Raw genomic sequence first — 16,323 nt, forward strand, 5'->3', positions numbered from 1 at the left:
CTGTTCTTTCTTGGTCCTTATGTGTCCCCAGCCACTCCCAAGAGGTGATGAAACTTTGTTTTTTTGTGAAAAACTGGCACTGAAAATAAATCCAACTTATGTTGGTAATGAGAGTGAAGAAGAAGTGAAGGGACCCAAGAAAGTGATGTAGACTCTACACTGAAAAGGAACATCAAATTATAGGGTAGTTGGAATCTACCATGTGAATGACTTCAAAACATACTCAGCATAGAAACCAGAAAATATACTCAGGAAACTTTTAGCAAGCAAGTGTTTCTGTCACGGGCAAAAATGCATATCAAATGAAAGTTTAGTTCATTCCTTCATTTGGAGGCACCTGGCTAGCTCAGTCAGAAGAACACATGACTCTTGATCCCAGGGTTGAGATGTCAAGTCCCAGGTTGGGTGTAGAAATTACTTAAAGTCTTAAAAAAAAAAAATCCTTCATTTGATTCAACCAATATTATTGATGTTCTATGAGGGCCAGTCTTGGCCTTAAGGATATAACAATGAGAAGAGCAAGGTCCCAGAGCAAAGTTCCATGATCACACCGTCATTAAAAATTATACAGCAACAAACTGGAAGGGCCTTTAACGATCATTAGGTCTGGCCCTTCTTTTTCCAGATGGGGACACTAAGCCCCAAAGAAAGGAGGAAGTTAGTCAAGGCCATGTGGTCACCAAGTGTCAAAATCATAACTATGGCTCAGGGTCTGGTGTTTCCTCCAGACCCAATACAAGCTCCCACTTTCCTACCCTTTATAATTTGGCAGAGATCCCCTCCAGGCCTGCCCTGAGCTGCCCCAAGATGTTCTTTAGAGCTCTTGCAAAACATTTTGTTTTGTATCACACCTGTGGTGACAGCTGAGTTAAACTGAATGTTCACAGTCATTATGCACAGAAACCTCACACGAGTCCCATCTACGGGGTTTCAGAATGAATCCAGTTTCCAAACTCTCCTCTCTCTACCTAATCACATGCCTGTATATGGTAACCTTTAGAAAATGAGTCTAATAATTAGTCATCTTGGCTTAGTTAAAGACAACAGCATGTTCTCCAATTTCACTTTGTTTTTAACAAGAGAGTGATGCCAACGGTAATTTTCACCATGGTTAAAATATGCTTCTCAGTTGGTCCCTGCAGTTAATTGAGAAAGCTCCAGTCCCTGCACCTGCCCAGTACTTCCCCCAGCTTACTCTGTAACCAGGCTGTGTGCCACCCCATTCAGGTGCCCTCTCCCCACACTCACTCACATCTGACACCATTTGTGTACTGGGCACCAGACTAGATGTTTGCACTCATCATTACACTTAACCATCTTTGCAGGATAAGCTTTACTGCCCCATTTTGAAGATGAGAAATTTGAAAACCTAAGGCTTCTGGTTCCTGTCTACTGCCCAAACCCCACGTCCAGCCACTCTCCCCTCTTCTCCCTGCACTCCAGCCATGCCAGGTTCTTGAAGTTTCTCAAAGGCAGAGAGCTGGTTCTCACCTCACATCCTTTGCACAAGCAGAGTCTCCCACCTGAAGTACACTTCCCCCTGACTCTTCGCCTTGTTAACTTTCCTACTAACCCTTCAGATCTCAATTCAAACATAATTTCCTAAGGGAAGAATCCCTCCCACCCTCCCACGTATTCCTGTAGTTCTTCACTCACATAACACCCTGAATTATTATTCTTTCAAAGAAGCTATTACAATTTGTAATTTTATACTCGTGGGATCATTTGCTATTATCTGACTCACCCACAAAAGCATGAACTCCAGAAAGGTGAGGACAGTGTCTTGTCTACCACTGTATCTCCACACTTAGCACACAAAATAAGAGTTTAGTTACTATTTTGGATGGAAAATGAACAATATATATGGTTGATAAATGCTAAAAAAGAAAGAAAGAAAGAAAGAAAGAAAGAAAGAAAGAAAGAAAGAAAGAAAGAAAAGAAAAACAAAAACAAAATCCAAAACCGTCACCCATTCAGGTTAAGTGATGAGGCTAAAATGCAAGCCCAAGCCCGCCTACTCTACATCCTATTTACTCTATATGATGAACTTATGCTTCCTCCACCACACCACACACACACAAACACACACACACAACACCCCCAAACTCACCACCCCTAGAAGACTGGGCCCACTTCCATAGAGCAAAAATTTTCAACTCTCCAGGCCTCCTAACCTTGTCTCTGAACCCTGACACCATCTCACACACCTGGAGCTTCAAAGGGTTCACTGATTCAATGGTTCTAGAAGGGCCCCCAAATCTGGTAGCAAGTATCCAGCTAATTTTGAAGGAAGTGTGTCCCAGACCTCCATTTGAGGATCCCTAAACTAAAGTGAATCCAGAAGAACCTGCATTTGGGAGGAGGGGAACCTGTCAAGCCCTCTGCCCCCAGGCCTGCGTGAGAAGCTGCCACAGAAGTTGGGGCCGTGCTGCCCTCTGGCGGTTGCAGCAGCGCTGAGCTGCTAGGCTGCCCAGAGGAAGCTTGCCAATGGTGCACCCCTGGGCCACTTGTCTCCTGTCTAGCCTGCTCAGGGACATGGCACCTGTGGCTAGTCCCTGACTCGCAGGATCTCTCTGGGAACTAATTTTTCTCTTCGTAAACGAAACATGGTGTTTCCCAAATTTCAGTTCTTTGGGTGACATCTCTCCAGCATTTTGCAGATCTCATATGCTACCTGATTTTTTTTTTTTTTTTAGAAAAGAGCTGAAATTCAAGAGTGGGATGCTTAACCAACTAAGTCATCCAGGTGCCCCAGGAGTTTCTCTTTTTAAATGAGTTATTTTATATACATACATTTAAAGAAAAAATTAAAGGGGCACCTGGGTCAGTTGGTTAAGCATTCCACTCTTGATTTCAGCTCAGGTCATGATCTCAGGGTTGGGAGACAGAGCCCCACATGGGGCTCCCACTGAGTGTGGAATCTGGTTAAGATTCTTTCTTCCCCTCTCCCTCTCCCACTCAGCTACCCCATTCCGTCTCCCCTCTGTGAGCTCTCTAAAATAAATAAAATCTTTTTTAAATAAATAAGAGCAACTCCAGTGCCCAGCTAGGACACCTGGCTGGCTCAGCTGGTGGAGCATGTAACTCTTGATCTTGGGGCTGTGAGTTCAAGCCCCACAACAGGTATAGAGATTCATTAAAAATAAAATCTTGGAGCACCTGGGTGGCTCAGTTGTTTAACCATCCAACTCTTGGTTTCGGCTCAGGTCATGATCTTAAGGTCATGAGACTGAGCCCTGCATGGGGCTCCACGCTGGCTGTGGAGACTGCTTCAGATTCTCCCTCTCTCTCTCTCTCTCTCTCCCTCTGCCCCTCTCCATGCCCCCTCTTGTGTGTGCTCTCTCTCTCTCTCTCAAAAAAAAAAGAAAAAAGAAGACCAAACATAACAGGTGCCACAATAAATGTGCACGGATTAAATTCAAGACTCCAGATTAATCCAAAATGAAAATCCAAATCCTTAGATTTTCCTGGTATTTCATGGTAGGACCCAAAAATACTAAATCCTGCCCCACCACCCACCCCTCCTTATTCAGTGCCCAAGAACAGATACTCCAAAAACAAAAGAAGATGGAAAATAAGTTTCCCTATTACTATGATTAGGCTTGAGCCCTGACCAAAGGCTCCATGAAAACCCAAATCCAGCTGTTCTAGGGGATATTAGAACAAAGTCACCACTACCCAGGTTGCCAGATACAGCAAGCAAAAATCTAGGATGCCCATTTATTTTTTTAAAAAAAATATTTTATTGATATATTTGTCAGAGACAGACAGCAAGCACAAGAAGGGGGAGCAGCAGGCAGAGGGAGAGGGAGAAGCAGACATCCCACTGAGCAGGGAGCCTAATGTGGGGCTCAATCCCAGGACCCTGAGATCATGACCCAAGCCAAAGCCAGATGCTTAACCAACTGAGCCACCCAGGTGCCCCATAGGATGCCCATTTAAATGTGAACTTCAGGGGTGCCTAGGTGGCTCATTTGGTTAAATGTCTGCCTTCAGTCCAGGTTATAATCCCAGAGTTCTGGGATCAAGCCCCTCATCAGACTCCCTGCTTCTCCCTCTCCCACTCCCCCTGTTTGTGCGCTCTCTCTTTCTGTCAAATAAATAAAATAATTTAAAAAATAAATGTGAATTTCAGATAAACATCAAGTAATTTTTAGCATAAATATGTCCCATGCAGATTTAAGACATACTTGCATTAATAAAGTATCACTTTTACCTGAAATTCAAGTTTAACTGAGTGTCCTTAACTTTAGGTAGCAACCCAGTACACCATAGCAAGTAAATCAGAAAATGAGAGCCAAGAAAAGGAAAAATGGCACACAACCCCCACCCTGCCACATGATGGGGAATGTGGAAGACAAGTAAAAGTGGATTTATCAATCTGCAATCTGGCCAATGTGGTCAACAGCTCCTCCTGGGGAGATGTCAGAGCGAGCAAAGGGCAGCAGCTTTCCCTCCCCATACTCACATAAATGCTGTTTACGAAAAGCCCACATGTAGTGAAATGCCACATAAAGGTTAAAAGTGAAAGGATTTCCAGATGACTGACAGTGGTATACACTTAACTGCTTTTTGCCAGATGCCAGCTGAAATGGTCAAAGGAAAAACACAGAAAAATCTGTATTAGTATGTAAACCTCGGAGAAACTCAGAACACATGCTAGAAATCTTCAAGTGAGACATAATGCTAGGACAGCCCAACCAGTGAAGGACTAACAAGTGGTGTGCTGGGAGAGAGATGGATTTTGCCAGCCCCTTGTGAAACCATTGGTAGCTTGAAATTGGTCATAGTGAGAATGTTTCTACCACAGAAATTGGCAGATGCTACAAATCAGGGGTTTTTGTTGTCATTAAATATTTGTTCAACTGGCTGTGCTATAAGTACCAAGTAAGAAGAAACATATCCGTGAGTAAGCTGAAGGGACCATGGGGCAGAAGCAGTCAGTGCCCGACCCATATCCATGGCAATTTGCAGTGTGTCCCAGTAATCTCCAGTCTCCACATTGTTTGTGGTTCCAGAACTGCACACACTAGGCAGGTTAGAAGTGCCAGGGAACTCACAAACCCCGTGAAATAGCCTTTCTAAGATGAATCTCTTGGGAGTTGATTTAAACATACCCTAGCAACCTGACTCTTTGGGTGGGGCAATTCTGAATTGTGCATTTTTTCCCATTATTTTCCCAAAGGCCTTCAGAGGCCCACTGAGGTAGCTAGATTAACCACACACACTTTAATCTTTAGAATTCCTTACTGGTTTCCATATATGTTTTCTAAATATAACTTATGGTTTTTCTTACTATGGAAAAATATGTGAATTGAAAGCTTTAGAAAATATAGAAAATATACCATTACAGTTTTTGTCTCATTCTTTTTAAATATTCATACATGCATACAGACCTGTATCTCATTTCCCTCCTCTCTACAGGCTTATCTGCACTTCCTGAAGAAACTACTTGCATCTGAATCCTTACCTCAGGCTCTGCTTCTGGGAGAACCCAAGTGAAGACAGAGCCACATCCTCAGCAAGACTCTTGGACAAGCTCAAAGCAGTAATGAGTAGGATCAATGCTACAGGGCTGCTGGAGGGGATCAACACTCAGTGCTGACATTACTCCTGAAAAAGTACAGGAGGGCTAGCTCATGGCACTGCAGGCTATAGTCCTACTTCATATCCGCAGCACTGGTGTTAGCATGAAATATGGGTTGTCTTGTGGGCAGGTGCAGAAAGGGGATCCAGCTAACTCTGGGCTGCCAGGGCAAACAGAGAAACCTTAAGCACAGCAGTGAAGTCACTGCCATATAGCTCCACTCCTTCACTGGGTGCTTCAGACAATGGGGCCTCCAAGATAACAAAGCGAAAGGATAGAAAATCCTACCTGCACTGAGACTGGTATACCATCCTACAGAGATGCACAGACATCCCCCACTGCAGTGCCTCCTTCTGTAAAAATGAACAGAAAAGCAAATCAGGACTCATGATGGTATCAGAGGTCCAAAGGGAGGGGCCTGACAAGTGAGTACAGGACCTTTCATAAATAGTTGTCCCACAAGAAATAGAATAAAACTTCAAACAGAATTCTCTGAAATTTGTTCCATGGAAAACTGGCTGCTCCTGATAGTAAGAGGCGTTAAGAGAAACTGAGGCTTGAGAACACTGAGCTAAGTAAAGGTACAACACAGGCTGTTTCATCGAGGACTTCCTGGATTGTGTTGATGAACTGTGACTCTGTAAGGGAGGGATATAATATGCCAGTTTCCTGAGCAGTATGAAGGACTAGTGTTCTAGCTTCAGTTAATAAATATACACAAACAGAAAAGACATTTAATTCAAACATCTGCAAGGAAGTGACTGGAACTCATGACATTCTAGGCCACAAGGAAAACCTCAGAGACACTAATGAGCAATCCCCTTTGGCCACATAATCTGACCACAATGCAGCAATAACAGAAATTAAAAATAAAAGGATAAATAAAAGAAATTAAATCACTTGAAAATTTATTCCTAAAGAACCCAAGTCATGGTAGGGAACAAAATTTCAATTACAGGCCGTTCAAATGTAATGACAATTGGATCTGCGCATAGCAAAACTCATGGAATGTAACCAAATACTGCCTGTAGCTCTAAATGTTTTTGTTATAAAACAAGGAAGATTTAAAGTAAATGAAGCATCCAACTCAAGAAGCTAGAAAATAAACAAGATAAACTCAGGGAGGGACGCCTGGGTCGCTCAGGGGTTGAGTTATCTGCCCAACCATCCCAAAGTCCCTGGATCAAGTCCTGCATCAGGCTCCCCACAAGGAGCCTGTTTCTTCCTCTGCCTATGTCTCTGCCTCTCTCTCTGTATCTCTCATGAATAAATACAATCTTAAAAAAAAAAGATAAATTCAGGGAGAGAATTAAAAGTTAATGTAGGGATCCCTGGGTGGCGCAGTGGTTTGGCGCCTGCCTTTGGCCCAGGGCGCGATCCTGGAGACTCGGGATCGAATCCCACGTCGGGCTCCCAGTGCATGGAGCCTGCTTCTCCCTCTACCTGTGTCTCTGCCTCTCTCTGTGTGTGTGACTATCATAAATAAATAAAAAAAAAAATTTAAAAAAAAAGTTAATGTAAAAGTTAATGAACTAGACGCTATAAAAATCAGTAGAACTGATAAATCTAAGACTCAGCTTCTTGCAAAGAGCTGTGAGATATCTACATTTGTAAAAGCCCAATAAAGGGAAGGGCAGGAACTACATGAGAGAATACAAAAATAAAAAATAAAAATTAGAAAAGTAAAGGAGGGGCACCTGGGTGGCTCAGTTAAGCATCAGATAAGTTAAACTCAGATTAAGTGTCTGCCTTTGACTGAGGTCACGATCCCAGGGTCCTGAGACTGAGCCCTGTGTTGGGCTCCCTGCTCAGTGGGGGAGTCTGGTTCTCCCTCTCCCTCTGACTGCCACCCTGCCTACTTGTGCTTTCTCTCAATCTCTCTGCCAAATAACAAAATATTAAAAAAAAAAAAAAAAAAGAAAGGAAAGGAAAGGCTATTTAACCAGAGAAGAGTTTTTAAATTATAGGAGAATACTAAATATACATAGTATGTTAGTTTACCTGGAATGTTCAATGGGGAGCACATGTACATCAGTTTGCTCGTACTGTATAACAAAATACCAAATATTGGGTGACTTAAACTACAAAAGTTCACTTTCTCACAATTCTGGAGGCTGGATGTTCAAGATCAAAGTGCTGCTGGGGCTGGTTTCCGGTGGGACCTTTCTTCCTGGCTTGCAGATGGCCACTTCCTTGCTGTGTCCTCACATGACCTCTCCTCTGCTCCTGTGGAGAGATATCTCTGGGGTCTCATTCTCCTCTTTTTTTTTAAGATTTTATTTATTTACTCATGAGAGGCAGAGAGGCAGAGACACAGGCAGAGGGAGAAACAGGCTCCACACAGGGAGCCCAATGTGGGACTCGATCCCTGGTCTCCAGAATCGCGCCCTGGGCTGAAAGCAGCGCTAAACCGCTGAGCCACCTGGGCTGCCCTCATTCTCCTCTTATAAGGACACTAGTCCTATTGGATGAGGGCCCTATCCTTACGATTTCATTTAACTTTAATTACTTCCCTAAAGGCACCTCCAAATATCATTACATTGAAGTTGCGGCTTCCACATATGAATGGGGGGAGGGACACAATTCAATCCATAACAGTATGCTTTTCTTAAAAAATGACAAATGCCAAGAGAAGTAGAAAACAATGGAACCAAGTTGAACAGAGACATAGAACTATGTCCCAAAAGGGTATGAGTCAGAGCATTTAGTAGACAAGTTTCTTCAAACTTTCCAAAAATGTTCCTAGGCTGTTTAACTACCCAGAAATGTGCTCTAACTCATCTTACAAATCTACCACAACCATGTCACATAAACCTCACAGACATAACCAAAACTTCAGCCTAGCATCTTAACAAGGTCTCAGGTGATTCATATGCATGTTATAGTTTGAGCAGCACCATACCACATGAGGTATGAGGACCATACCACTTGAGCAAGGAGCAGCCCACAGAAGGCAGCAAAACAGAGCTCAAGCATTCAGAGGGGCTACCTAGGCTGTCCACATTTATCTGCTAGACATGTGGGGAGACACTGGGAGCCAGAAATAGAGCAGACCACCCACCCCAGGACCACATACATGACATGAGTTTGCCATATTTGGGATATCCCTACCTCCTGGAGGATGTTCCCAGAGCAGAGGACACAGAGGTCACACTGAGGGCTGAGGGGTATGAGGAAACAGGTCTGTTTAGCTCAGTGTAAGAAATCTATAGCAGAACTCTGTAGGGAGTAGGAAGCTCCTTGTCACCATATGACCAACCTCCAGGGATGTTCCAGAAGGGATGCCAGCCCTGAGAGAAGCCAGTCTTGATGTCAGATATGTCTCCAACTTTGTGATTCTAATCTTCTAATGGCTCTATCCCACCCCATAATAACAACTGCTGACTTGGCTGGCCAAGATACACAATTGTTCATTTTTAGAAAACTTTGCTCCTGCATGCTCTGTGACCTTCTCCATGCCTGCATTACCATCTGTTGGCAGCATCTCTCAAGATGATAAGTGCAGAAGGGGAATGAGCAGAATCTGACCTCACTTGCATTATCTGTCAGGTAGGTGCAGACAGGCCGGGAAGTGCCACTCAGATAGGTGTGTCTGTATCCCTTGCTCCTCTCAAGTTGCCATGGTGAGCAACTTGTCAGGTTCCAGGCTCAGAGCAGAAGCTAGCAGAAAGCTGCAGGCTTGAGGACCATTCAAGACGTCCATTAGAAGCATTATCAAGCCTGGCCTTCCTCTCTATATAATGGACTAAATGTTGGCCTGCTGTGCTAATGGGTGCTTGGCCACAAAGAAGCCTATAAGAGCTAAAGCTCCATTTCTTATTATGTGGATTTCAATGACAGGTGAAGTGCTTTCTTCATCATCTCCATGTACACACTTACACATGCCTGAATTACCCGGTGCCTGGATCAGCCATGGTTATGAGCATGAAAAAGGCTATGGAACTAGAAATTGAAAAAGTGCTGTCAGCATCACCCACAAACACTGTGCCAAGATTTGGGGTCATGGAAGAGCAGATGCCAAACAACTTGTTAACTCCCAGCAGGGCCAATGTCATACCTCCTCTAATACTGGGCTACAGGCTTGGAGAAAATGGGCACTCTGTTCCATAAATGGTATGGAAGTTACAATTTACCAAGGATAGTTTCTCATCAAAGTATACCAAGAGATATCCCTGGCAGGGGGTGGGATGGAGGGAGCAGTGCGGGTACAGTGAGCACGATTCTATGAGCCCCTCATTTCTCACAGCAACAGGTTGTTTGGAGGCACTAGAATGCCCACCATCCTAGAATAAGTTCCTGCCAGAATGCAAGAAGCCCCCATTGAGCACTGACCAAGTTGTTTATCTCCTCACTAGGACTTTGGGTTTTCTCCCTTGAGAAGGGGGTATGTTCTATATGTTGGAGAAAAGGGAAACAAATACCGGTGACAAGGAGAGACAGGATGTTCTTAGAATTCCTTCTTTTGTTTTTGTTTTTGTTTTTTTAAGATTTCAAGTAATCTGTACACCCAACATGGGGTTTGAAAACCACAACCCCAAGATCAAGAGTCCCACACTCCACCAACTAAGCCAGCCAGGTACATGGCTCATGTCATGAGGACTCATGGCAAACTCCTATCCTCCTCCTGTGGATACCTGATAGTCCTATGTGCCTCTCTGACCCCACACCTTATGTGTGAGACTCACTTTAGAAAATGAAATGTCAGTGGAAGTGACATCTATCATTTCAGTGAAAGTATGAGAATAAGGTAGAAGCAGCATTTGAAGAGACAACAGTTGAACATTTTCCAAAACTAATGAAAGACACTAATCCACAGATTCCAGAGGTCTAAAAAAACAAAGAATAAACAGAGACCCACATGTCAACATCATATTGAAACTGCAGAAAAACAAAGATAAAGAAAAGTTCTTTAGGGATCCCTGGGTGGCGCAGCAGTTTAGCGGCTGCCTTTGGCCCAGGGCGCGATCCTGGAGACCTGGGATCGAGTCCCACGTCGGGCTCCCGGTGCATGGAGCCTGCTTCTCCCTCTGCCTATGTCTCTGCCTCTCTCTCTCTCTCTCTCTCTCTGTGTGTGTGTGACTATCATAAATAAATAAAAATTTTAAAAAAAGAAAAGTTCTTTAAAGCAGACATATGAGGGGCAGCCCCGGTGGCTCAGCGGTTTAGCGCTACCTTCAGCCCAGGGTGTGATCCCGGAGACCCAGGATCGAGTCCCACATCAGGCTCCCTGCATGGAGCCTGCTTCTCCCTCTGCCTGTGTCTCTGCCTCTCTGTCTCTCTCTCTCTCCCCGTCTCTCATGAATAAATATAAATAAATAAATAAATAAATAAATAAATAAATAAATAAATAAATAAATAACAGACATATGAAAAGAAACAGATTACCCTGAAGAGAAGTTAGGTAGGGGTGCCTAGGTGGCTCTGTCGATTTAAGCACCCTCCTTCAACTTAGGTCATGATCTTGGGGTCCTGGGATCAAGCCCAACATCGGGCTCCTTGCTCAGTGGGGAGCCTGCTTCTCCCTCTCCCTCTGGATGCTGTGTGCTCTCCCCGCCCGTCAAATAAATAAATAAAATCTTAAAAAAAGAAAAGAGTCAGATAATGGAATCCTGAATTCTCAACCAGAGTGGGAGCTGGAAGAAACTGAACTCTGCTTCAGTGGGAAGAAAGGAAATAGCACAACTATACTCCCTGAAGTCATCCTTCAAGAATGAGGATGAGATAAAGACACTTTCAGATAAACAAAACCAAAAGAGTTTGTCATGAGGACATTCTAAAAGGCAAATTTCTAGTAGAAACAAAGCAATCCCATGTGGTAGATATGAGACACAAGTAGCAGAGGAGTCAGCACAAGGACAGGTATCCATAACTTGGGCCATGTCAAATGACGATAACAATGCTGTCTTAGGAACTTTTAAAAATTAGGCTTAAAAAAAAAAATTAAAAAAAAATAAATAAAAATAAAAATTAGGCTTAAAATAATAACATTAAGGGAGGGAAATAAATATAGAAAAAGTCCTGTATTACCTGGAAAATGGATGAAACTTTTATGAAATTTAAAACTTGGTAAGCTATTTATGAATGTTTTAATTTGTAGAGTAACCACTAAATGATTAGAGAATGTGTTACTTACAAAATCATGGGGGAAATGGAAATATTTTTTCTAAACTATTTAAAATTGGGGAAGAAAAGAGAAAAAATAAACCAAAGAATAGATAGGAAGCATGAAATAATACAGTAGATTTAACCCCACATACATAGGGAATTATATTAAATATATAAGTTTAGAAACAGTCAAATGACAACAGATATGCCTGCAACAATTTTGAATGGCAGCTTTCCCCAAAGCCACCTCGCCCCTTGAAAGTGATGGACAACACATAGACTTTTGCTGATGACTCAAGCTGCCCATTGTGACCTTTCATGACTGCTCTTTGACATCACACAGTGTAGCTCTCAGAGTCAAGGGGGGCTGGCATGTACCTTCTTCACCTTCCTGTGGGGCAGCTGTGGTTTTCTGGCTCTTCCATGTGCTTTATATGGTTCTTCTGTCTCGCCTGCCATTTGTAATTCAGCTCTCTGTGCAGCTGCCCCTGACAGCTCCTGTCCTTTTCCTAACCCAGCACTCGCAGCCGCAGAGCACAAGAAACATGAGCTGTTAAGACCTTGGTCGACAAAGTTCAAAGGGCCAATTCTGGACAGAGGACACTCCAGCCTCCTTACCAAAGGGTTATTCCACCAAGGGCATTTCTTTTTGACTCTGGGAAGTGAGCCACTCTGCTTCAAGAACAATTTCTCATGGAGCCAGAAGCCTTAGAAATTTGCCCTTACAACCCTCACCATCGAGTCCCGCTCAGCAGATTTCAGTACCACCTGGCATCCTGCAGGAGAAAGAACCCCAAGAAAGCCAAAAAGATGGCCAGTTGCAAATACAACGCCTGCCACGTGGTCCCCATCAAAAACCTGGAGGAGCATGAGGCTGCCTGTGTCAACAGAAGTACAATGGAGGAAGAGGACAGCTTGCACCCCCTGAAAGCTAGCCTTCCAAATTCAGAGCAGAATGGAAATGCCCCTCCAGGGCCCCCCTGGCTCCCCAGTTCTGATGTCTGGAATGTTGATGGTACTAATTGCCATCCCATGTTTGTCCTTAAGACTTTTGTTCCCCAAAAACTTGTTTGTGAAAGCGATACAAGACAGTCAGAGAGAGAGGCCCACCCCTCTTCCCTGACCACCCCCCAGAAGACCCTCAGAACAAGAGAGCAAACCACCAGCAGCAAAAAGGAGCCACTCACCTCTTAAGTACCTAAAAGAAGATGCAACTCACCAGAATAAAAGCATGCAAAGTGAACCACCCTATGATACCTTTGTGATACCTTTTTTTTTTTTCACATAGCAGTTGGTAAAGATCTAAAGGCTGGCAGAACATTCTGCTGGCAAAGATGAGGCAAATAGGCACTTTAATAACACTGGTGAGAATGTAAGTTGATAAAGCTCTGTGGAGGGCAATCTGACATTAGCTGTAAAAATCACCAGTGTACTCTAAAAAGCAGCAGTTCCCCTTCTAGGAATTCATCCTGGGAATATATTCACACTTGTGGAAAATGAGGTAAGTACAAGGCTATTCATTGCCACGTTCTTCATACCAGTAAAGGTCAGTCAGAAATGGTCTAAATATCCCTTAGGGGAGGGTCTCATTAAATTAATGATGGTGCAGCCATACAAAGACATAGAACGTCACAATGAGAAAGCGTGAGGAAGCTCTTTCTGTACTAGTTTGAAGGGCTAAAACATAGTGTGTAACTCAGACACCAGAAACTTTTTCTCTAAAGGGTCAGAGAGTAAACATTTTAGGCTTCACAAGCCAAATGTTCTCTGCCAAAACTCTTCAGCTCTGCCTTGGTGGCATGGAAGCAGCCACAGACAATAAGTAAACAAATGAATGCAGGTTCTAATGTAACTATTTACAGAAACTGGTAGCAGGCTGGATTTGGCCCATGGGCCATAGTTTGCCAACATCTGGTTTAACTGAGAAAAGCCAAGAGAGGAATACTCTGTATACTATGCTATCATTTTTGCAAAGTTGTGGGAGAGAACATGTAATATATATGTGCTTATATTTGCATAAAATTTCAAGGACACACTAGAACAGGGGTCTGTCCACAAAGCCTACAATGTCTCCTATCTGATGCTTTACAGAAAAAGCTGGCTGGTCTCTTCCCTAGAAACTTATCAGCTCTCCAAAGGGAAGAGAACTATGTGACAAAAAGTCAGAAGGGAGTGACTTTACTATAGACCCTTTAATACTTTCTTTTTATTTTTTCTATAGGGTGACAAAGAAGTAAAAGTTTAATCCTATGGTTTATTTTACACCTGTGTCTCATAAACATCAAAAACCCTCCCCCCTTTTGCTTTGAAACCCTCCCCTCAGAAAACCACACACCAACACAATGCTACCTGTAAATTTTTTAAAATTTATTCATTAGAGACACAGAGAGAGAGAGAGAGAGAGAGAGAGAGAGAGAGAGGGAGAGAGACAGGCAGAGGGAGAAGCAGGCTCTACGCAAGGAACCCAACGTGGGACTCGACCCGGGGTCTCCAGGATCACGCCCTGGGCTGAAGGCAGCGCTAAACCACTGAGCCACCAGGGCTACCCGCTACCTGCAATTCTAAGAGGATTCACAAACCAAATTGATCTGTTGCTATTTATTTTTTTTTAAGATTTATTTATTTTTATTTATGATAGATACAGAGAGAGAGACAGAAAGAGGCAGAGACACAGGAGGAGGGAGAAGCAGGCTCCATACCGGGAGCCCGACGTGGGACTCGATCCCGGGACTCCAGGATCGCGCCCTGGGCCAAAGGCAGGCGCCAAACTGCTGAGCCACCCAGGGATCCCCTCTGTTACTATTTCATAGGTAAGAAATTCAGGCTAAGAATGGAATGTCCCAAAGTAATAGAGGATTAACTGTTGAAGATTAGGACGAAGTGGTAATGCTTCGGCCTCAGAAGGCCAGGCAATTTGTGATGATTGGCACTGACTCTTCCCTCCCCCAAGAACCTGAACAAGCACAAATCTCAACTGCACTTTTAGCCAACAGCTGGAACACTTTTTAAATCTATATAACAATTGGTCTCATGGAGGAGAAAACACTGGAATAGGTTAGATCTTCTTGCTATAGCAAGCTCATATTGTGTCAGACAATTTTGGTCATCTGCCACAGAGTGTTGCTTGCAACCCTTCAATACCTCTTATGTGTGAATATATGTGACTATATTATCTGGCAAAAAAAGTAAAATACACTTTTTTAAACAACAAAAGACTAAGTCTTTTGAAACTTTTTCAGGAGGAAATGTTAACTAAATTATTTTTAAGTAATCATAATTTTGCCACCCCTGGGCCCTTTAATTCTTTTTACAAAGTGTGAAATAAAGATTTCTTCTTACGAGTAGTAGTAGTAGTAGTAGTAGTAGTAGTAGTAGTTGTTCTAGGTGTTGGCTTTAGAAACTCCATGATTAATAAAGTGCCCATGAACTACAGAACTGCTGTATAGGAAGGTGAAATAAGGTGATTTATAGGGCATACATCTGTAAACTATAGGCGACCAGGACAAAGAAAAAAGTAATATGGTTTAGGGTGTGAATGAAACAAATTGGTCATGAGTTAATCACTGAAGCTGAATGATAAATCTTCCTGTTCTCTCCATTTTTATATAACTTGAAACCTTCCATGCCAAAAAGTTTTTTTTTTTAATACATGTATATATCCTAAACACAATGTGTGACCCCAAATTGGGTCCTAGAATAGAAAAAGAGTGGAAAACCTGGTGAATCCAAATAAAGTCTCTGGTTAGTTACTAGTATTGCACTGGTATAAACTTCTTTTTTTTTTTTTTTTTTTTTTTTGGTATAAACTTCTTAGTTTGGTAAATGCACCATGCTTTCATAAGATGTTAACATTAGGGAAATCCAGGTAGAGGGTATATGGGAACTCTTTGTATTATCTTTGCAAGTTTTCTGTAAATCTAAAATAATTTCAAAACAAAAAATTTAAACACGCACAAAGAGCAACAACAGCCAGGATTGAAGCCCAGCCCCACCTTTTACTAATGCTAGGTCTTGGGCATAACCTAACCTTTATGTGATTGTTTCCTCATCCACAAAGCAGGAATGACAAATTCCCAAGATAATGTGGAAGATTAAGGGATTTAACACATGTAGGATTATCAGGACAGTGTCCAGCACACAGGAAGCTCTCAACTAATGCTACGTACTAGTAGCAGAAATGGAGGCGGCATTACTTAACAAAAATAAAATTTAATGAGTAAGAAAAACAATGATGAGTAAGTGAATTTATAAATATTTACACAAAGTTAACTGACTGAGAAAATCATCAATTTTGCATTTAAAATGATAAAACTCGATGAAAATAGGCCAGGAAAGGGCATCATTCAGAAGGACAGAAACAGTAACAAATATGCATATTAAAAAGTTTTAAATAGCCGCTAAAATAAGAGAAATATTTTTTATGATTCACACCAGGCAAAAGGAGAAAAAAGAGATTACAGAAAACTATGAATTCAACAAAGGGGAAAACAACAGTGATAACACAAAAAAAAAAAATGGTAGAAATCAATCCACATATGTCACTAGTCATATAAATGAAAACACACTTAACCCACCTATTAAAAAACATTCCACTTACCTCTCTAAACCAAATACATGTCTATTCTCACCAA

General features: G+C 42.5%; 1 protein-coding gene and 1 non-coding gene across 2 annotated transcripts; one reads left to right on the forward strand and one right to left on the reverse strand.

Annotated features, from left to right (window-relative positions):
- Nucleotides 1-12,385: 12,385 nt before the first annotated feature.
- On the forward strand, nt 12,386-12,886 carry GTSF1L (gametocyte specific factor 1 like). The gene has a single exon (XM_025998387.1). It carries the CDS (start codon nt 12,386-12,388, stop codon nt 12,884-12,886), a length of 501 nt encoding a protein of 166 aa, XP_025854172.1.
- Nucleotides 12,887-14,692: 1,806 nt separating this feature from the next.
- LOC112920112 (small nucleolar RNA SNORA28) lies at nt 14,693-14,818 on the reverse strand. The gene has a single exon (XR_003235032.2). It is a non-coding gene; the product is annotated as a small nucleolar RNA SNORA28 (small nucleolar RNA).
- Between the last annotated feature and the right edge of the window lie 1,505 nt (nt 14,819-16,323).

Source organism: Vulpes vulpes, chromosome 14, assembly GCF_048418805.1.
Source record: "Vulpes vulpes isolate BD-2025 chromosome 14, VulVul3, whole genome shotgun sequence".
Lineage (NCBI taxonomy): Eukaryota > Metazoa > Chordata > Mammalia > Carnivora > Canidae > Vulpes > Vulpes vulpes.

Excerpts from the sequence above, each read along its gene's own strand:
- GTSF1L (XM_025998387.1), top strand. The coding sequence starts at position 12,386 with ATGGAGCCAGAAGCCTTAGAAATTTGCCCTTACAACCCTCACCATCGA.